Genomic DNA, 23,928 nt, shown 5'->3' with positions numbered 1-23,928 from the left:
GAGTTTTCATTCTTGAATTCACATTTTAGGATAGAAATTGTTTGACTTTATAAGTAAATGCCAGTTTTCCTGTACTTTACTCATCAATGGTGTATGATCATTTTAATTCCTCCACATTGGTGTTAACAATTTTATTTCTTGCTCAAATTTAGTCATTCTAGAAATAGTGTCATTTCCTTGTAGTTTTTCTGTTTTCTAGGAGTGGTTAAAGAAAATAGGACATATATGCATTATATATTTAAGATATAGAATACATATATCATATGTATCATATGTAATACATAAGACATATGTATGCAACTTTCAGTCTTAAAAAGGAAGAAAGACATCTTCCCATTTTAGACAAAGCAGGTGAGCCTGGAGGACATTATTGTGAGTGGAACAAGCCACACAAAGCAGGAGATACTGCTTTGTCTCAATTGTATCTGGAATCTAATAAAGTTGAACTCCTAAAAGCAGAGTAAAAGTATGATTGCAGGACATGGCTGAGGGTGAAGTGGGAGATGTTGGTCAAATGGTACAAAATTTCAGTTACGCAGGATGAATAAATTCTGGAGCTCTAAGGCATGGCACGGTGACTGCAGATGGTTCTGAATCTATTATTATACTTGATATTTCTAAGAGAATATATCTGCAATGTTCTCAAAAAAAATTAAAGAGTCAGGGCGCCTGGGTGGCTCAGTGGGTTAAAGCCTCTACCTTTGGCTTGAGTCATGATCCCAGGGTCCTGGCATCGAGTCCCACATCGGGCTCTCTGCTCAGTGGGAAGCCTGCTTCCTCCTCTCTCTCTGCCTACCTCTCTGCCTACTTGTGATCTCTCTCTCTCTCTGTCAAATAAATAAATAAATAAAAATCTTAAAAAAAAAAATTTAAAGAATCAGAAAACAAAAAACCCTAGCTCTATGAGGAGATAATGTTAATGAGCTAGACTGTTTTAATCATGTCATAATGTACACACAGATTGATGTTTTGTTACTTGAGCAATTACTGAATCTACAGGAATGGAAAACAAGGTTCTACGTGAAAGGCCAGCGAAGCACACGATTTAATAATAAAAAACAGAGGGTGCCTGGGTGGCTCAGTGGGTTAAAGCCTCTGCCTTCAGTTCAGGTCATGATCCGAGGGTCCTGGGATGGAGCCCTGCATCAGGCTCTCTGCTAAATGAGGAGCCTGCTTCCTCCTCTCTCTTTCTCTGCCTGCCTCTCTCCCTACTTGTGATAAATAAATAAATAAATAAAGATCTAAAAATAATAATAATAAAAAACAGAAATGAAGGCACCAAAATACATAGTCCTTTGGCCCCATTTATCGGAGTCTGGGTTTTGTGAATTGTGAGCACCAGCTCTGGAGAGATCAAAGGAAGAGCCCCCAGAATCTGATTTCCTTTAAGCTGTCCTGGGAACGAAGGACATCTGGAGTCAGGCCAGAACTGCGCAGCCTCAGCAGGGAGCGGATCTGGTTTGGGCTAGGGAGAGAGAAGGCTGGAGGCTGTGATCTCCCTGCCTCTGGGGTGCGTCAAGGCCTGTCATTCCCAAGCCCTCCCAAAGAAATTCCACACCCAGAGTTCATATGGTTTGAATCTATTTAGTCTCATTCCTACTTCAGAAAATAAAACAAAAAGCAACTTAACATAAACACTTAGCATTTTCGGGGCAACTATATTAGAAAACTTTTTATTCTTTTTTTTTTTTTTAAAGATTTTATTTACTTGACAGAGAGAAATCACAAGTAGACTGAGAGGCAGGCAGAGAGAGAGAGAGCGCGGGAAGCAGGCTCCCTGCTGAGCAGAGAGCCGGACGCGGGACTCGATCCCAGGACCCTGGGATGATGACCCGAGCCGAAGGCAGCAGCTTAACCCACTGAGCCACCCAGGCGCCCCAGAAAACTTTTTATTCTTAACAAGAATGCAAAATAAATGCTACTGCTACTAAAATCTCTAGCCCATGGTTGGCCCATCAAAGGTGACACCAGAACTCACACCCCACCTGAAGCAAAGTGCCGCTGCTTCCTCACACTGACTCCACAATCCTGAATTCAACCATGCACCCATTTGCTCTGAAAATTTCTGGATGTTATGGGTCAGTCATGACCCTTAATTAGTTTTTTTAATGACTGACTGCCACCAAAACAATCAGTTTCTCTCTGTTTGCATCTGGACACCTGCTCAATGCTCTTTAACCACAGAATGGACTCCCATCCGGGAACCACAATGGAAATTTCTTCTATGGAGGGAGGAGAGGACCCTGGATGACTCATTGCTCTTTCTCTGAGATGGAAACATTTTCAAATTCTACAGTCTACATAGGACATCTCTATATGTTCCAAAGAGTCCCTGATACTGGAGAGTATGTCCCCAGTGAGACTGAGCTGGTGCCCCCACGTGCATCTAGGTAGGGGAAACCTTAGGCTGAGTCTGGGCCATCACATAGGGCATGGACCAGTCCCGGTGGGCAGTGGCCTCTCATGCAGGTGACGTATCCTGTCCCTGAGCAGGGCTCCCTGAAGAAGCCTCAACTCTGTTTACATATGTTACAGGCAACTGTACTTGTGCTCATGATTCTAGATTTTTTGTGGGTCTTAATCTTTCACTGTTAAGGATCTTCCTCCCTGCTGAGGTTGCAGTAATGCAGGACCTAGTGTGGCAAGTTTTAAGCCTATGCTTTTGACAACTTAGAGATGTGGCGTTGATCACTAGGAGCGACAGTTTGTTGAAGGACAATCGAACACGTTAACCTTCTCTGTGGAACTGTCTTCAGAACCCCGTGACCAGGTGTGCGTTAGGAACACATGCTATCTTCTATTGAAAGATACATATTCAAATGTATTTTGAGTATCTCTGCTTTGTTTCAGGAGAAACTGCTTCATTCGTGATTGGACTCTGACCTTATTACCAAAGCCATCAGTACAACATGATTCTATGGATAATTACACAATTACAAAAGGATTCATTACGGAGCTATAATTGATTATTACTGACACAGATTCTCTGTTATTCACAATTTTACCTACAATGTGACTGGCTCGTAATTGTACATGACAGACACTCTGAGGCATGAATATATAAATGACTGACATGGAGAAAAACAGACTACATTTTCTCATGAGATGAAGAAGTTCTGTGACTACTCCAGGATACAGAGAAAAACCTGGACATACAGTGGTCATCACCCAAGAGAATAAAGGGGCTGACAGGTAGGAAACATGATCAAGGTCAAGTTGCTCACTTGCTACCAGGGAATCTAATGAAAAAGAGAAAAATTACTATGATGGCAGAGAAGGTATAAAAAGTTACAAAGGCGCTTTCCAGAACAAGCATGCTTGGTGTCGCAGCTGTCCTCTCAGAGAGGATCTAGGTGTGATATTGTTCCTGTGAAGGTGTTGGCCTCTAGCCTTGTGCATGCACAGAGCAACAACCGTAATGAATCCTACACACAACATCTGAGGTACATCTGAATGCTGCACAGATTATGTCTATGTGTTTATCACAAAATCTTGAATAGGTGCTAGTATCTATAGTCTTTGTGCTGTATTTTATGTATTGATCTTCTTGTAACACACATACATACTAACTGTGGTATTTCCCAGATCCTGTGAGTTCCAGCAGAGGATACTGGAAGGGCTAATACAATGTGAGACTTTTGTTCCTTAATATTTTGCTTACCTGGAGTTCTGGGACTGATGGTAGTGGCCTGAAGACAAGGACCCAAAGCTGCCAGGACACACCTCTAGACACTCTGTGAAACCAGAAATACGTCTGGATCCAACATCATGGACAAAATATTTCAAACTGAAAGCTGCCAAGGTGTCTGGGATAGCACCAAAAGGAAAGAACGGTCGTGGCTACATTCAGATGACTGAGGAAAAGCCTCCCAAACCTGTCCTGCTTTCACTGCAGTAAAGGGAAATAAGGATGATATAAGACGTAGAACTCCCTCAGGTTTCCAGGGAAAATCTGGACCAGGAAGATCATTCCCACTGTCAGATTCTTAGCTGCCATTTTCAGGGTTCAAATGTTTACTTTCTTTTTTTTTTTTTTTTAAGATTTTATTTTATTTATTTGACTGAGAGAGACAGCGAGAGAGGAAACAGCAGCGGGGGAAGTGGAAGAGGGAGAAGCAGGCTTCCTGCTGAGCAGGGAGCCCAATGCAGGACTCGATTCCAGGACCCTGAGACAACAACCAGAGCTGAGGGCAGATGCTTAACCAACTGAGCCACCAGGTACCTCATATATTTACTATCAAAAACACAGAAAGCAGCATGGAAACAAGAGTTCTGGGCCCTATTTTCCATGAAAAATGAAATCCACAAAATTCACCGAGGTCTAAAGTAATTCTATAGTGTTTATGGTATATGGCCCAGTTACTAATGCTTTATTTATCTTCATGATTTTATGAATAAGGACTAATACTATTCCTTTCTTACCAATGTTACATAATAGAATACATAAATATTTGGTACAAAGCTCTGAAAACTCTTGTAAATTACTAAGTGGTAACAGCAGTAGGTGCATTTTTTTGTTCTATCGAAGGGACTCTGGGTGGGCTCCTGGTTGGGTAAGGGCCATGGAAAATACCAAGCCATAATGAGAATCCTGGAAGACTCAGCTTCACCTCCCCACTCCTCCTTAATCCAGAGGGGGAAGTGCTGCAAATGGAATTATGACTAGTAATTCATACATGAAGAAGGCTCCATAAAATCTCAATAGTATGGAGTTGGGAGTGATTACAGGCTGGTGAACACATTCACACAGGGAGGGTGACATACCCTAACTCCATGGGGACAAAAGCTCCTGATCATGGGAACCTCCCAGACCTCACACTATGTACTTCTTCCTCTGTATCCTTTATCATAGTCTTTATTTATTTTTTAAGATTTATTTATTTGGTTGAAAGAGAGCGAGTACATGGTGGGGAGGAGCAGAGAGAGGAGAAAAACTCAGGAAGACTCTGCGCTGAATGCAGAGACCCAAACGAGGATCATTCTCAGGACACTGAGATCATGATCTGAGCTGAAACCAAGAGTCGGTGGCTTAACGGACTACACCACCCAGGTGCCCCTCTAGTAGCCTTTAATAAGCTGGCAAACGTGTTTCCCTTGAAGTCTGCAAGCCCCTCTAGCGAACTAACTGAACCCAAAGAAGACATTATTGGAATCTCTAAAATACATTCAGTCATTCACAAATATGGGTATTGGCTGAGCTTGTGAAAGTGTCTGTAAGTATGTGTGTAAGGCGGGAGGTCAGTCCCATGGAACTGACCTCTAACCCTAAACCTTATCTGTGGGACCTGAAGAAATCTCTGGGTAAAGTGTTCAAGTAAAGCTGTAAGACATCTACATGGTGTTGGAGACCTGCTATTAGTTGTGAGGAAAGCACCTCCACACTGCATTGTGGCCAGAATTATCAGAAGTAGCTAAGAGGGACACAGAGCAGAGAAACACATTAGAGAAGAACTGGGTTTTTCCCTTCATTGAAAATAAACAATAGGGTTTTTTTTCTTTATAACTGATAAAAATAGTTTAATTTTTTTACAAAAGGATTAATGATCATCTAAATATTGATAGTCAACATTTGAACCTATAGCATCAAGAGGCAATCAGGTGGCCTTCCAGAAGACTTGTTCTTGGATTATCTCCTCTGCCAATCAATGCTTCATCCAGAAATCTTTGCGCAGAGCAGCCTCCATGGTCTGAGACTTGAGAGTGTAAGTTCCAGCCCTGGACACACACATATACCCTGAATGGGTATTTAACTGTCCCCTGAAGACCAGGTACGCAGGTCCAACTTCCAGGGTTTAAACACAGAAGTCCAGCCTACCTGCGAGTTACTTTCACATCTGGAGAACCTAGACCAGAGTCCCCCTAAAACAATTCATACCCATCTGTGTCTCTGACTGCGTTCTTCATGAGCTAATCATTTCATTGAAGATGACCACCACAGGGATGCCCTCATCATGTCATCCTCAAAGCAGGTCCCCAAACAGGCCTCAATGGCTATCACCTGAGAGCTGTACAAACAGAAAATTGGACAGTGGTGGTGTTTACAGCCAGCCCAGAAAGAATGAAATGGTTACATGGAAAGAGGCCTAGAAATCTGAGATTTTACAAGTGCTCCAGGTGGTTCTGATGTAAGATAAATCTGACAGCCTCTGTGTTAACTAAGTCAACGATCATTCCTGAATTATGCATCAATGGTCACTCTGAGATATTCTCTATATTTGTGGTGATGTTACTTACGTAACACACACAACCTAGACATTTCTGGTATTCATAAATAAATAGGACTGTAACAGTCTGTCTTGGCTACCTCATCTTCCACATGTCCCTTCCTGCAGTGCCCTCCTCCAGCTTCCTGGGATCACCCACGAATACAATTCTCATCACATTCTCTCATCAAAATAATCGAATTTAGAATGCATTGGAATTTTCTCAAATATTTCATCAAATAAGAACGTGGTTTGATGACTGCGGGTGGGGCAAGCATGTGTGGCCATGAGAGAAGTGTTAGCATAATGTCTGCTGGTGAACAGCAGAGGGAAGAAACAGACCAACCAGACTACACCATAGTGTGGACGAGCCCTTTCATCACACGAGCATTCCCTACTCAACATGCACGGAGTACACGACATACGTCGTCTTTTCTAGAAGCACACATCTGCCTTTTCAGGGTACTGCGGACCACAAAGTAACAGCCACCCCAAATTCAGGATTATTCCTCACTTGGATCAGGGTTCAAGGTGCGCATGACCTGCTACCCAGCTTCGTGGTATCAGTTTCCACAACTACCAGGAGTCCTCTTCCCTGCTCCCCACAGGATGGGCAGAAACGCAGCATGGACCATGAATGAACATCTACCTTAAAAAGCAGGTGGACTGTTTGGGGCAGAAATGATCACTGCCTCTGACTGGTGAGCTGCCCCCCAACTAATCAGTGCCCCTCACACAGATCGCAAGGAATAACACTCGTCACAGGGCTCAAACGACGGAGTTTCCTGCTGGCTGTGCATCGGCTTCACTGAAATGTCATCCAGCGTTGGGTTAGATACCTAAGATTCTAGTGCTTGTGGACACTCGGCACACACCCTCCTGATCCTTCCAGTGTCAAGGCTTCTGCGTTTCCAACATCTACTCTACCATGTGCCATCTAAAGGGTATGGCCACAGTGTTTGCATCTTGCAGCAAGCCCTCTCCTACCCCAGTGGGTTTTGGCCTGAAAAATATAGGAATCTCCAACAGCATCTGTCCTCAGTACTACACAGGAATTTATGAAATCAGGAAGACAGGATCTGATGTCTCTGGAGGCAGGGAAAAGAATGTATTAATAAGAAAATCACAAGGAGGGGATCCTAGATGGCTCAGTTCATTAGGCGTTTGATTTCAGCTCAGGTCACCATCTCAGAGTCCTGGGAGCAAGTGTGGTATGGAGCTTTGCTGAGCAGGAGTCTGCTTGTCCCTCTCCCTCTCCCTCGGCCCTTCCCCCAATTTGTGCTCTCCCTCCCTCTCTCAAATAAATAAAATCTTTAAAAAAAAAAAAAAAAAGGAAAATACATTTACAGTAGTGTATTATAAAAGTACGTATATTTAAGCGCACACACACAGTTCAATGCCATGGTGTTCAAGGTTCAACAATACTTTAGTAAAAGACTGTAGTCACAGTCTTTTTACCTATAACCTTGTTTAGTATGCAGTACGTGAAAGTTAGTGCAAGGATAACACAACACACAACACATCAATGTTAACACACACACACACACACACACGCAATCAGTCTCACTAATTAAATAGTAAGTTCAAACACAGTCCAAAGAAACCACTGCAAAATCACTGTATGACCCTTGATCAAAATACAGATTACCAGCATTCAACAACCAGTCTTTGTTCATCCTCCGCAAGGATCAGAGAGTTGCGGCCCTGTGGTTTTACTAGTAACACTCCAAATATGTGATCAAACTGTTCTCAGTAAGGTTTCTGATCAACAGCAGTCTGCTAACAGTTAAATTTTGGTGCGTACACACACACACACACTTTTTCCTTAGTTCTCTTACACCTAAATTACATCTTAAGTTTTGCATATTTACAACTTGCATTCCATGCATACCAAAGCCATGGGAATCTTTTTTGCTCAGGACACAGAGGGGAAAAAAAAAATGAACAAAGAATGACACAGAATAAAATTTTTAAATGGTGATTGAGAATTCAGAAAAATGTATTTCTAGTAACTTAGTTATATTAGCATTTGTAAAATACAGTCCCTGGGCCTTGAGTGGGTAGCCAAGTTTCAATAAAAGGACACCAAAGAAAATGGAATAAGCCAAGTTCATCGCTCATAGATCCTAAAGGATGCACACTATATGCCTTGAAAAGTACATGACGGAGTCAAGGAGGAGTGCAAGGAGAGAAAGCAGCAGGAACTGGGGCAGATGCCTTTATTAGGGCCCATGGTTGGAGCTCCCTGCACTTCCTGGCAACTCCAGAATGCACAATTCAAACCCAAGTATATGGCATCTGATCATCTCTGTAGGATCTGCTCTACAGAATGGACAAGGGAGTGTGTCCTGAGGGTGGACAGTGTTGTTTACAAGGGCTGCTGGGGTTGTCGTTTCAGAACTTACACTGGCTTGTAACTCTGGGGGCTGTAATCGATTATACCTGCTACCAGGAGGAGCTGGTATCAGTTCGAGCCCCCTGCAGGACTCAGAGCCCAAGGCAGCAACACCAAGTGAGATAGTTACATTTTTTTTTTTTAAGATTTTATTTATTTATTTGACGGAGAGAGACACAGCGAGAGAAGGAACACAAGCAGGGGGAGTGGGAGGGGGAAAGCAGGCCTCCCACAGAGCAGGTAGCCCCATGTGGGGCTTGATCCCAGGACCCTGGGATCATGACCTGAGTTGAAGGCAGATGCTTAATGACTAAGCCACTCAGGTGCCCCAGATAGCTACATACTTAATTATACTTTTAATTTTTTAATGATTCATTTTATTATTTATTTGAGAGAGAGCACAAGCAGAAGGGGGAGAGGGAGAGAGAATCTCAAACTCAATGCTCAGTGCAGAGCCTGACACAGGGCTAGTTCTCATGAACCTGAGATCAGGACCTGAGCTGAAACAGAGAGTTGGCGGCTTAACTGACTGCCACCTAGGCGCCCCTCTTGATAATACTTCTATGTCATCTGCATTATAGCCATCAAAATGTCCCAGTAGTTACAAAAAGGAGGAAAATATGTAATATACAAATTTGGGAAAGATAATCTCAGATCACTTGAGGCTTAATGTTACTGGGAAAAGGGAATACTTGCTAGGTCATCCCACTGCATTCATAAGTACAGCTGATTCTGGAACAAAGAAGGCACAGGGTTTCTCCTACATATGTACATTCTGATGTCAAAGAAGTTTTAAGCAATGCTTAAAGGTTTCACCAAATTGCTTACATTTGTAAGATTTCGTCCCAGAATGTATTCTCTGATGTCCAGGAACGCTTCAATGCTAGGTAAAGGCTATGCCATATTCCTTACATATGTAAGGTTTCTTCTCAGTATGAGGTCTGAGTTTGAAGACTGCTTTAAAGCTTTGACACATTTATTATATTGGAAAATCATGTCTTCAGGAAGGATACAATGACATATAAGAAGGTTAAAGCTTGATAAAAAAAAACTTTCCAATATGTATTTCTATTATACTCGTAACTGGAATTTCTTTAAAGTTTATTAGGATTTACCCTTGTTAATGTTTATTTCCAGATTTACCATTCATAAATTCTCTCTCTATTATAAACACCTCGGTAATTATTGAAGATCAAGTCCTCACAAAAGGCCATCCAAGTTCATCACACATCAAATGTTGCTCCAAATTATGTATTATAACTATTGAACAGTGATGGTTGGATAAAGACACTCCAATATGTATCAAAATTAGGGACTCTGGAACAGGACAGCCTATTTGTTGGTAGAAGAATCATGAACCCTCAGAAAAGGAATTCTGAAATTCATTATATTTAGACTTTTAATCTTCAAATTTCTAATTTATAAGACCCTTTGAATAATTAATACCTGTAATTGAAATGTTTCAAATCATTACTTTCAGCATGCAACAGGTGTTTTTCCAGACTTTTTGGCTTTGTTTTCAGAGAATACATATGTATGAAAAAAGGAGTTGAGGTTTTGTATTCAAACACAGTATTCTGCAAACATAATTGTCTTAAAAGTGGGATTTTCCCCAAAATGTTTCCTATTCTCTGTTTCTTCTAGCAGCAAGGATTCAATTAAGGGTAACTATCCCCATTAGTTATCTCCATTATATCACTGTTTCTGCCCCTCACTTCCTTCTGTCACCTTCTCAGTCTTTCATTAACTGTGATCTCAAAGCCACAGTTTTCATCGTCTTCCCAGTAGCATGTTATGGAATACATTTTCTTTGACTGTTTTTGTAAAAAATCCCAGGTGTCATGAGAAGACATAACTGAAAAACACCAAGTAATTTATCCCACACAGTACACTTGCAAGTGTATACTTAAAATGCTTATGTATAAAGTTAATATTCGTCAGAGGACATGAGGAAGATGGAGAACTAGGAAGGACCAGGACTTTGCTCTTTCATGAAGACACAGACTAAACAAACTGCCTTTCTGAGTGCTCCAGAAGTCAGCTGGGAGAACACAGCACCCTCAGACAAGCACACGTGAAGAAGGGCTAGTTGGAAGAGAGAAGGCAGGTTCGTTATATTTCCCACGCTAGCTGTTCACCCTACCTGGCACTCCATGACAAGACCATGAGAACACTCTCCACTCTGCTCAGGATAGAAAGACGAGAGTGAACTCTGTGGGCAGTAATCTGGCTTCTTTGCAGAGGCCTGGAGGACTTGTTTCTTTCATGCGAGACATGGAAGGCTGAGGGAATGGCAACAATGGAAGACACCCATTTGATGCGTTGTGGGGATGACTCACAGAACAGGTACATACATGTACAAAACCCAGAAACTGCCAAGCTGAAGATCACCACGTGCAATTAACATGAAACAACCACCAATCACTTAATTGGAAAATACAAAAACTCAGACATTACCCGTCCCCAGAATATGTTTGACAGGCCCCACAGTTAGGGCACAGATGGCTGTTACTATGCTCTCCATTACAAAACAAATGCATAAATCCTGGGTTCAGGGCTCATTTTTTAAATTTCCAAACATCAGGAAAAGATCACAAGGCATACAAAGGAGCAGAAAAACATGTTCCAATTAAAGGAACAGAAGAGAGCTCCAACACCTGGCCCTAAATGAATAAAGAACGATAAATTACCCAACAAAGGATTTAAACTAGCCTGAAGGTGATCTTGAAGGAAGAGTAGAAACCAGGAAACTGACAGCCAGTGAAGGATGCATGACCGAAATCAAAAGCCAAAGAGACAGGAAGTTTTTAAAAACCACTAAACAGAAATTAGGAGCTGGGAAGTACAAACTAAATTTCGAAGAACACCGAAGGGGTCAGCAACTGACTTGATTAAGTAGAAGAAAGACTTGGACAACTTAAAGTTCCCTCGTTTTCAATTATCCACTGAGGAGAGCAAAAAACTTGTGGTAAAGGACAGGGTCTAAGGGACTTATGGACACCAGTAAATAGACCAATATATACATTAAGGGAACCCCCCAACCAAGGAGAGGATAGTCAAAAAGGCCAGAGAGCTTACATGAAGAACAACCGGCTTATACTTCCACAATTGTGGGGAAAAAGAGACATGTTCAAGCAGCTCGCTGAATTCTAAGTAGGCTAGATGTAAAGACGTGAAGACACTGACACATTATAATTAATTTATCAAAAATCACAAGTGAACAGAAAGCTCTGAAACAGCATGACAAAACTAATTCCTCCAGTGTAACAGAGCTCCTCAAAGAATATTAATAGCTTTTCAGCAGAACGTACAAAAAGAAATGGAAGGGATAATACCTTCAGTACTGAAAGAAAAAAAACTATCAACCAAAAACATTGTATCTGGCATAAATGTCCTTCAAAAATGGAGAAATGAGGGGCGCCTGGGTGGCTCAGTGGGTTAAGCCTCTGCCTTCGGCTCAGGTCATGATCTCAGGGTCCTGGGATCGAGTCCCACATCGGGCTCTCTGCTCAGCAGGGAGCCTGCTTCCCTATCTCTCTCTCTCTGCCTGCCTCTCCATCTACTTGTAATTTCTCTCTGTCAAATTAATAAATAAAATCTTTAAAAAAAAAATGGAGAAATGAAGATATACCCTAGTCATATCCCCTAAAAGTGTACCATTAGACCTGTCCTACAACCAACACTAAAGCAAGTCTTCCTGGATAAAATACAAAGATCCTAAATACTAACTAAAATCACATGAAAATATAAAGTTCTCTGGTAAATGTAAATGTTTACGCAAATAGAGAAACCTAGACTATTGTAATGAGGTAGCACAGACTGCTATTTTCTCACTGAACTGAATTATTTTAAAGAATAAAAACACAGGGGCGCCTGGGTGGCTCAGTGGGTTAAGCTGCTGCCTTCGGCTCGGGTCATGATCTCAGGGTCCTGGGATCGAGTCCCGCATCGGGCTCTCTGCTCAGCAGGGAGCCTGCTTCCTCCTCTCTCTCTCTGCCTGCCTCTCTGCCTACTTGTAATCTCTCTCTGTCAAATAAATAAATAAATCTTTAAAAAAAAAAAAAAAAGTAATAAAAACACAGGGGTGCTTGGTTGATTCTGGCTCAGGTCAAGATCTCAGGGTTGTGAGATCAAGCCCTGCAACTGGGCTCTGAGCTGGGCATGGAGCCAACTTAAGATTCTTTCTCTCCCTTGCCTTCTGCCTCTCCCCCCACTCATATGTGTACTGTCTCTCTTAAAAAAAAAAGAAAAAACATAAAAATAGAAGAATAAAAAGGATATATCTGAAGTATACAGTATACAACAGGAAAGACAGAATTATTAAATACAGAGTCATCAGTGACCTACAGCGGGTACAGGGATAGACATGGTAAGTAGTAGAGTTTTGCATGCTCTTTTTTTTTTTTTAAAGATTTTATTTATTTATTTGAGAGAGATTTATTGAGAGAGATCACAAGCAGGCAGAGAGGCAGGCAGAGAGAGAGGAGGAAGCAGGCTCCCTGCTGAGCAGAGAGCCCGACGTGGGGCTTGATCCCAGGACTCCAAGTCCATGACCTGAGCCAAAGGCAGCGGCTTAACCCGCTGAGCCACCCAGGGGCCCCGAGTTTTGTATGCTCTTGACAATATTAGATTTAAATAGTTTGTTAAAAGCTTTGAGAGGTTTTAAGTAATCCAGATGGTAGGGGAGCGGCAGGGGGAGGCACACAACTACATAAGACATAAAAAGGAAATGAGAATCATATCAAAGCATGTCACTACAAAATCAAACGAATATAATGAAGCATACTGAGAGGGAAAGGGTAAAACAGCCACAAGAAGTACAGAAAACTATGACACAACAGTAGCAGTGGTACTTCCCTTTAGTAATTTGCTGGTAAATAGATTAAACCCCCCCCGCCCCCGCCTCCGCATTAAAAGGCATGAACTGGGGGCGCTTGATGCTCAGTGGGTTAAAGCCTCTGCCTTCAGCTCAGTGTCCTGGGGCAGGCAGGGAGCCTGCTTCCCCCTCTCTCTCTGCCTGCCTCTCTGCCTACTTGTGAACTCTCTCGCTGTCAAATAAATAAATAAAATCTTTAAAAATAAATAAAATAAAATAAAAGGCACGAACTGGCTGACTGAGTAAAACACAAGACGCAACAACCTCCCATCTATAAGACTGTAGTCACATTAAATCTAAGGACACACGTAAGGTGCAAGTAAAAGCAGTAAAAGGACTTTTCATGAAAACGGAAACCAAAAGAGGGCATCAGTGGCTGTGTTAATATCATACAAATACATACTAAGTTCATGAGTTTCAGAACAGAAAAACATTATATATACATACAGAAAGGAAATTACCCAGATACTGTAACAGTTATGTATGCACCTAACAACAGAGTCCCCACATATGGGAAGCACAGAAGGCAAAACTGAAGCAAGAAGTCAAGAGCACCATTATAGCAGCAAAGGGCTAGTATCTTGGTTTATCTGGATAGAAAGACCACAGTTAAGTCCAAGAAGGAGAGCACCTAAACAAGATGATGTGATGGACATACACAGACCATTCTACCATGCGAAAGAAGACACAATCCTCTTAATCACACACAGACTGCTCTCTAGTATAGACACACTGCCTACAAAACAAGCCTTTAAAAAAAAAAAAAAATTTATTTATTTATTTGACAGAGAGAGAGAGATGTAGTGTGAGAGGGAACACAAGCAGAGGGAGTGGGGAGAGGGAAAAGCAGCCCTCCCATGGAGCAGGGAGCCCCATGTGAGGGTCGATCCCAGGACCCTGGGATCACAACTGGAACCAAGGCAGATGCTTAATGACTAAGCCACCCAGGCGCCCTACAAAACAAGTCTTAAGAAATTTAAGATTAATATTTTAAGTATCACTTCTGACCACCATAAACTAAAACAAAGAATGAATAGCAGATGGGAAAATGGAAATGCCACAAATATTTGGAAATTAAACAATGTGCTCTTGAACAATCAATGGATCAAAATGAAATTAAAGAAAATAACCAGTAAATATCTCGAGAGTAATGAAATGAAACAATATATTCAAACAAACTGAAATCAAAAAAGTCAGGCTTTTTTTTCCCAAGATTTTATTTATTTACTTGAAAGGGAAAGAGAGGAGGGAGGGAGCGCACGAGCAGGGGAAGGGGCAGAGGAAGAGGGAGAAGCAGATTCCCTGCTGAGTGCATAGCAGGATGCAGGGCTCAGTCTAAGTACCCTTAGAGGTCATGACCTGAGCCTCAGTCAGTCACCCCCAGAAAAAGTAATCTAAGGAAGCAGTCAGTGAAGTGAAAAAGCAACCTGAAAAATGCAAGGAATTCTTTTGGAGAGCCTCTAAAGCAGGATTTAACATCTAGAACAGAGAAAGTCTTTGTTTTTGTTTTTTAAGATTTATTTATTTATTTGACACAGACAGAGATCACAAGTAGGCAGAGAGGCAGGCAGAGAGAGGGGGGGAAGCAGGCTCCCTGCTGAGCAGAGAGCCCAATGTGGGGCTCAATCCCAGGACCCCGAGATCATGACCTAAGCCAAAGGCAGAGGCCCAACACACTGAGTGACCCAGGTGCCCCCCGAGAAAGAACTTTTACAGTGACAACCAAACAGCAATAGCATGATTAAGAACTGGACAAAGTTTTCAGTGGGCACAATCCAAGGAAGATATACAAATGGACAAGACATAGGAAAGATGCTCAACCTCGCCATTCATGAGAAAAATACAACTCGAACAGTGAGTCATCACCTCTCACCCGCTCAGACCCCACTATTAAACAGGAAAAACTTACACGTGCTGGGAAGGATGAGGAGAGACTGGAACCCTTACCCACTGCTAGAGGAAATGTGTATGAAGCAATCACTATGGAAAACAGAATGGAGTTCCTCAAAGAGTTGTAAATCATATTACCATACGATCCAGCCACCCCACCTGACAATTTATAACCAAAACAAATCGAAGTGGGATCTATAAGAGATATCCGCACAGGGAGATTCATAGCAGCAGTATTCAGAAAAGCCAGTAATAAATGAAAGCAACAGAAATATTTGTGAATGGATAAGAAAATGTGGCATATGCATTCACTAGAATAATAGTCAGCCTTGAAAAAAAAGAGACGCATCTTGTCTCTTTATATAACATGGTTAAAATGTGATGATGTTATGTTACGCGAAATAAAGGAGTCACAGAAATAGACCTATGATTTCGTTTAAGTGACCAAACCTAATGCCGTAAACCTTACAAATAAGGAAGGAAGGAAAGAGAGAAGGAGAGAAAGAGAGGGTGCCAGGGTCGTAGACACAAGTATGGAAGTGGGTACTTAACAGGTATTAACTTCTAGTTTTGCAGGATGAGAAAAATCTAGAAATTGGTATTCCAATAATGTCAATACACTAAACACTTTAGCTAAAAGTGATTCAAATGGTAAACTTCATGGCATATATTTTTACCACAGTTAAGAATAAATAATGACACCTAAAAGGGAAAGAGATATAAATTTCTAAAAATGGTCTTTAGTTCAAAAAGGTGCTTCTCTCAAAAAGAGAATATGATTCCACAAATAGATAAGGACATTAATTCCATATAACAACTTACCCAGGATAAACATACAGTATGATACAACCACTGACAACTAACCAAGAAAAGAAACAAACAAGGTAAGTCATGAACCAACAATGCACAGATAGTATTTATACAGACAAATACATACAGAAGTTTATTGGCATTTAGCATGCTGATTCTTATTTCATTTAAACCCTATGCTGTCTTTGAACTCGAGCTGAAAACTGTTATCCAAAACTATAAAACACAGATTTTAAAAAGTACAATTCAGTAATGCTGTAAAACTATCAAGCTTTGAACTATGAAGCTTTTTTATTGAATGCAAGCAATAAGAGAAATGTTAACTGCAAGAATTCTGAATAAAACAGGTATGTTATTATAAAAGGATTCTCGGTATGATAGTAGTTTTAAACTGAGTCCGGGCACTCAAGAAAAGAAAACATTTGAAGCATTAGTATGTGTTATGTGCCACAAATTATGCTCAGAAAATTCATTACACTTAATCATAAAATGTTCTACTAAAAATTTTATGGATGAGCTTTGAAAGGACATTAGAGAATTTGAGAGATATTCCCACTTTTACAAAGAATGCCAAGGCTGTAATTCATCCTTCAGAAGCAACATCATGAACAAACATATAAAAACAGACCACAACTGTTGTAAAATATGCTGAGTATCACTGCTACATAAAATAAACATTTAAATGTAAATTATACCACAAACATTTAAGATAATTATTTCAAGTAGCACTCCCCATATCACATCTTCAGGTGTGGTCTCCTCCTGGACCATTACATCTCACCTATGTCATCTGCTTTACTCATTGGCACCTACCTGGAGGTAAGGCTCTTTTCTTTTCACATCCCAGGGCTCTCTCTTGGCTCCAAAAAGGTGAACAGGTATCACTTAGATATAACAAGACTCATTTATTTTAAAAAATAGAAATATGAGTTTTGTTGAATTCTGTAATTTTCAACCCAGTATTATCCTCAACAGAGAAGACAGAACATTGTAGAATGCTAGCAAATGGTTTCCCCAAATGTTATTTGGTGACTTGGCACAGAATGTTTTTATGGCAATTATACATGCTACCAGAACACAAGGAATGGCAACGACAATCCTTTTTACACATTTACTAGAAACCAGAGAGTATTATAGGTTAATGCAAACAAACAAAAAAAGAGAACAACAAAGTAATTTATGAGACCAAACGTATTTTTTCTCTTTCATGAGAGTGTTTGGCCAAATGTCCAGTAAATGGAAGAAATGAGGTTTTAAACAATGTTATCTGAGTTTGTGCAGGTCTACAAACACAGATGTATATAGTGATGTTTAAAGCAATGTTCTGTAGGGACCAAGGGTAGGCTGCCCCCAAGATGGACACTTAAGCATGGACATTCTTTGGGCTAACAGTAACTGATACCCTGACTTAAGAGTACATTTTTACCCTCCCTTAACTTTGTAGAAGGATCTAACTTGGGGGTCTTTCACAGAATATGGGTGATTAGAAGTGACAAATTTTATCTGAGTGACCCACCTGTGATGTGGCAAACATCTAATTACCAAACATCTACTCTTCTCATTGCCTGGTGAAGTGAATTCTTCTACTAGAAAATCCCCAGTCCTCCTCTTCCTCCTCAGTCAGGAAGACATAAATGCCTCCTTTTGCCTGACTGCCTTTGGGATCTCCAACCCTGTGAAAGCTTCTTACACACAGAAAATTTAAGTTGCTCTTTCGTGACAATCTATCTCATTGGATTCTTAGTCCAGCTAGAAGGACCTTAAAAGGGACAGAAATTCAAGCTCCCTGACAAAATCGACACAAAGTTGGTCTCATGAAGTCGGCATTGATCTTTTTAGTTCGGATGAGAGAAAGCACACCACAGGTCCTATGTCCCCAGGCACAGCTGTTGCAGACAAGGGACATGTAGCCTAGGCTCAAGACATAGGAATGTGACCCCACTAGCTTACAAGTGACTAACCAGCACTACTCTACAGTGTAATTATGGGATACACCTCATTAAACCTCTCAGATAAAGAAGAAAGATATTTTTCTGATTCAAAGTGTTTTCAGATCAAGTACACCTCTAGGTTACAAGGTGAAGGGGCACCAGAAGTACGCAAGGACATCTGCTAACATGGCCTCTTGAGTCTATGAGTTTTCTTCTCTGTTTTTTCCAGTTTCATCTTAGGCCACAAAATTACACCACTTCTATTATTTGTGACGAGTTTACGACAACACAATCGTTCAAATTCATCTTACCCTAATAATAAGGCAATGAAAGGCGGAATTCTATGTAACACAGCAATTCCAAATCTGCATAAATCCAGAGAGATTTTTACCACACAATTTGATTTTCACATCAATAAAATATTAGACATAAACAAAGCACATCTAGTGGAAACAAGCCACAATAAATGAAAGTGTAGACATTACTGGGTCGCTAAAGAAAGCCCTTGACATTTCCAATTTCACACCATCGAATTAATCATTCTTGCTGCTTTAAAAACACAAATCAGGGGCGCCTTGGTGGCTTAGTCGGGTAAGCATCTGCCTTTGGATCAGGTCATGATCCCAGGACACCAGGATCCAGCCCTGAGTTAGCTCCCAGCTCAGTGGGGAGCTTGCTTCTCCCTCCCCTCCCCGACTAACTCTTGTTCTCTCTTGCTCACTCTTCTCTCGCTCTCAAATAAATAAATAATCTAACTTGATTACAAAATAGTCTAAGAAAAAAACACTTGGCTTGATTATTTACGTAACTGCAGGTAGACGGAGGTTGAGCTACAGACACTTTAAAAACAGGTTTGCAGGAACATTTCATGAGGAATATCTAAATTGAACTTTTTAAAAGAAGATTTTATTTATTTATTTATTTATTTATTTGAGAGAGAGAAAAAGAGTGAAAGAGAGGGAGCATGAGAGGGGAGAGGTCAGAAGGAGAAGCAGACTCTCCGCTGAGCAGGGAGCCCGATGTGGGACTCAATCCTGGGACTCCAGGATCATGACCTGAGCCGAAGGCAGTCGCTTAACCAACTGAGCCACCCAGGAGCCTCTGAACTTTTAATAGCATCTCCAGGTCAGAGTCCACACCATATACTTGCCACCAGACCTTATGAATAGTAACTACAGATTTCAGTGACTTCCTTTCTTCGTGAAGTCCCCTAAATATCCTAAGTATCCTGCACCTGCTGGAAGTAATTATCCTTGCTCATATGTTAAAGCAGCCTGGTATTTCCCAAGGGGGCCCTATTTGCCCCATAAAGTCAGTCTTAGTCCCCTACTTCTGTCTCGTCATAGCTGAGTCTATGCAGTTCTTTCTCAGCTATGACGTTCCAGTGCAAGCCTTGGTCATATAACCAGTGTTTCTATTTGTGTCTTGTCATCATGAGAACAGATTCTGATTGAAGTTAAACAAATGTACAGGCAGGCATTAAAATATAAAAGCAGTTACTGAGACTCTGAATTCCAGAGGAATCAGGGAGAAAGATAAACGGTGCAATTTGTTTACAAAGGTGTATTTTGTGCAACTGCAGCAAGTCAGTGAACTTAAGGGACAAAATTTTGTAAAGCTGTAAAAACCAAAATATTTTTTGAAAAGTTTTATTTAAATTCCAGTGAGTTAACATGCACTGTCATATGTGTGACTGAACAATTCCGTACAACACCCGTGCTCAATACAACAAATGCCCCTCTTCATTCCCAGCACTCATTTAGCTCATCCCCCCATTCATCTCCACTCTGGTAACCATCCATTTCTTCTCTGTAAATTAAGAGTCTATTTCTCGATTTGCCCGTCTCCTTTTCTTTCTCCTTTGCTTGTTTGTTTCTTACATTCCACATATGAGTGAAATCACCCAGTATTTGTCCTTCTCTGACTTCTTCCGGTTAGCATAATACTCTAGCTCCATCCATGTCATTGCAAATGGCAAGATTTCATTCCATTTTAACGCTGAGTAATATTCTGTTCTAGATATACACACCACATCTCTTTATCCGTTGCCAGTGAACACTTGCACCAGACTGAAGCAGAAATGCTCACTGCACTGACTGTTATACCAAGAAATCCATGGCAACAGACAGAGCCAGAGCATGGGATGACACCTATCATCCACTCAGGAAAGGGAGGAAGGTCCACACAGTAGTATAACATCTTCCATTTAAGGTCACCCATCTACACTGGATCTAAACTGTGTTGGGGGGGCGCCTGGGTGGCTCAGTGGGTTAAGCTGCTGCCTTCGGCTCAGGTCGTGATCTCAGGGTCCTGGGATCGAGTCCCGCATCAGGCTCTCTGCTCAGTGGGGAGCCTGCTTCCTCCTCTCTCTCTGCTTGCCTCTCTGCCTACTTGTAATCTCTCTCTGTCAAATAAATAAATCTTTAAAAAAAAAATAAAAAATAAATAAAAAAATAAACTGTGTTGGGGTTATACATCTGGGATACTAGCACTTTTGCAAACCACAGCACACGCCTTGCTGATCCTGCCTATTCCAATGTGCAGAAGGCGCCTTCATCTCCAACATCTACTCTGCCATGTGCCATTTTAAAGCTATGCTCCAAATGACTGCATCATCCAATACCCTTCCCTCCATCCTCTGCCGTGATCTAGGCCTGGGCAAACACAGTCAACACAACAGCATCTGGTCCTCACTAACACAGGAATTCAATTCAATTGTGAAGGTAAGATAGGACTTCCCTACTCCTCAGAAACCCACCACATGGGCAGATTCCTTCATTCCATTACATGTACTCATCAGATGACCCCACCAAGAGATGCCTGTGCCTTTCGAGGGACTAAAGGCAGCCACGTTGAAAGGAGTTAATCACATTTTCTTTTAATAGGTCTTATTAAAGGTCTTATTAAAGAAAGAGGGTGCCACCACCCTCTTTCACTTACATCCGCATCCCACAACCAGGGCTAAATTTCTGAATTGATACCCATCCGCCGTACTCATCTCTAATGGCAATTAAGAGGTCAGTGAGGACACTCTCACCACAACGCAGGCAAAGAAGAACGTTTGAGATGCCTGTGTAGGTGGAAATAAAACTGGGGATAAACAGAAATGGAGAACTGTAGATCACTAGGAAAATAAACAGGTGTAAGTTGTTTTTCTAATTCCAGGGAGTCAGTTGTGCAACCCAGGAACGGTGTCCTCTCTCCACATGCAGAACTCATGCCAGTTCTTCACCCTCTGTACTTTCTCTTTCTTAACTGGGGCTACAGTATCACTCCTACATACCACCCACCATTGTACATGTACGTTTACTTTATAGACATGAAAACAACATCCACACATATGAAGTGGGGCACATACCTTTATTAGGGGCCAAGGTAGAGTGCTTTAGAGTCCCTGGGGAAGTCCAGAGAGCCTTTCAAACTGAAATAGGTTTAAGTAAGCTAAGTGGCAGTCTTCTCTGAAGGACACGGAAGGGGAAGGTCGTGGGAGACAGTGGTTGCTCAGAAAGGTGGACTGGGAATGTCATATGAGAAGGTACATTAACTTCTGACTCTGCAGCTTGTTACGTAGGGAATGCACTAGTAAGATCGCCTTGTGTCACTTAAAGTCCCCTGCAAAACTCCTGCCTACACGAAATGTATGCTAAGTAGCATTGTCATAGAGTACTTCAGTTAGTCATTCAGTGAGACCCATATACCATCTATAATATATCCATTCTATTACCCCACTGGTCCCAAGGAGGAGAAAATGATACGATAAACTAAGGGGAAACAATCACACATTAGCTACACATTAAGGCCACTGAGAAAACGGATTACTAGATATAATTCCACTCTGTTGCCAAAAAGGTGATAGATACAATCAGTAATCTACAACCTTATATAAAATGAGATAGGTTAACATTGGTAGTCAGATAACACTTCACTCATTACATAACCATGTTAACATGATAAAAATCATTATGTTTTATTAATTAAAAAATATTAAGTTCACAATAGACTAAGTTATGCATTTCAATCCCCTCTATAATCCTTACTCAAAATACAGAATTGAAGCATTAAAAAGCATCAAGTGCTGATATAGTGATGTGGAAATAGTGATTTTAGTAATTTTCAGGTGTGAGATCATTTGCAACAAATGTGGATGTATGCCGTATCAGGGAAGAGTTACATGTCCTCTTTATGATGTCTGTGAGGATTTCTTCCTTTCAACCACATCACTAATATTCTCTACTTCTAACTATTGCTATCGTAAGGATACGTCAGTATTTTATTGGATTGCCACCACTTCTGCCTCTAATACCAGTTGCTAAAATATTTTATTTATAACATTCAGAAAATCTTTCAGTTTTAATAATGAAGATGATGTTCCGAACACCTTTTCCATGACAACTGTCATTAAAGTCATAACCACGAACAATATGTCCATTTAGATTTTCTTCATATATTGTATATTATACTGTCCATCTTCCATGGATAATTAGATATGTGTGAGTCCCACCTAATGAAGGAGCAATCTCATCTCTGATGAAGCAATAATCAGTCACATAATGTCACACATACTAAAAATTAGAGTATTCTCTGAGGCGACTGAGGGTAAGTATACACTAATATTTGCTAGACATAAATATCAGATAGCGCCCATGTAAAAAAAAATATTGAAGTTAATTAGAACTATGCAAAAATCTATCCACTTAATCTTTTGAAGCATAACAGGACAGACATTTTTATAACAGTTTAACTTGGTTATTACTCCTTATCATGAATATTCTGATGTAATGTCAGAACAGACTGACTGCTGCAGTGCTTTCTACTTGACTTCTGTGACATTTACTGATATCTGATGTTCGGTTACATATATTTCTAAATATTTATATCTTCCAAATTACTTTCTTTTATGTACCCACGGGTGTTTGCTAAAGTGTATATTTAAAATGAAGGTCTCTCCTCATTCATTAAGTTTGTAGGGTTTGAATCTAGTGTCAATTTTCGGATATTAAGAATTGAATTCCAATTAAAGGCACTGCAAATTCTCTATATTTTACAGCTTCTATGCTGTATGAGAACTATGATGTTTAGTGAGTTGAGAGTTCCAGCCAGAGGCCTGACACATTCCTTTACCTTTGCAATGTTTCCCCTCAGTATGAACTCTAATGCTGAGTAAGGGTTGAGGAATCCTAAAAAAGTTTTACCACATTCTTTACATTTCTAAGTTTTTTTCTCCAATATGAATTCTCTGATGTTCAATAAAGCTTGACTTCTGATTAAAGGGCTTGCCAAATTATGTTTGCAAAACCTTTTCCAGGATACATTCTCTGATCAAATCAGACTTTAGGATTGCCTAAAGGCCTTGACACGTTCTTTATTTTGGTTAGGATTCCTTCAAGTATGAATTCTGTGATGTCTAGTCAGGTGTGAGTGCTGGATAAAGGTGTCACCACATTCTTTACATATGTAAGGTTTCTCTCCACTATGAATTCTGTGATGCCGAGTCAGGTGCGAGTGCCGGTTAAAGGCCTGGCCACATTCTTTACATATATAAGGTTTCTCTCCAGTATGAATTCTGTGATGTTCAGTAAGCTTTGATTGCTGGTTAAAGGCCTTACCACATTCTTGACATTGGTAAGGTTTCTCTCCACTGTGAATTCTGTGATGGCGAGTCAGGTGCGAGTGCCGGTTAAAGGCCTGACCACATTCTTTACATATGTAAGGTTTCTCTCCAGTATGAATTCTGAGATGTTCAGTAAGCTTTGAGTGCTGGTTAAAGGCCTGGCCACATTCTTTACATATGTAAGGTTTCTCTCCACTATGAATTCTGTGATG

At 40.8% G+C, this 23,928-nt stretch overlaps 2 protein-coding genes across 2 annotated transcripts in view; one reads left to right on the top strand and one right to left on the bottom strand.

Annotated features, from left to right (window-relative positions):
• Positions 1-23,928, top strand: part of LOC132005470 (zinc finger protein 665-like) — a 612,263-nt gene that overhangs the window by 500,105 nt on the left and 88,230 nt on the right.
• Positions 19,844-23,928, bottom strand: part of LOC132005482 (zinc finger protein OZF-like) — a 21,389-nt gene continuing 17,304 nt past the window's right edge. Inside the window, 1 exon segment of the mRNA XM_059382669.1 lies at positions 19,844-23,928. This exon segment is cut by the window's right edge and continues 9 nt beyond it. Coding sequence (XP_059238652.1) covers positions 23,488-23,928 — 441 coding nt within the window. The 3' untranslated portion in view covers positions 19,844-23,487.

This window comes from Mustela nigripes, chromosome 17 (assembly GCF_022355385.1).
Source record: "Mustela nigripes isolate SB6536 chromosome 17, MUSNIG.SB6536, whole genome shotgun sequence".
Lineage (NCBI taxonomy): Eukaryota > Metazoa > Chordata > Mammalia > Carnivora > Mustelidae > Mustela > Mustela nigripes.
The sequence above is the reverse complement of the archived record's forward strand: the minus strand, read 5'-3'. Positions and strand labels throughout refer to the sequence as shown.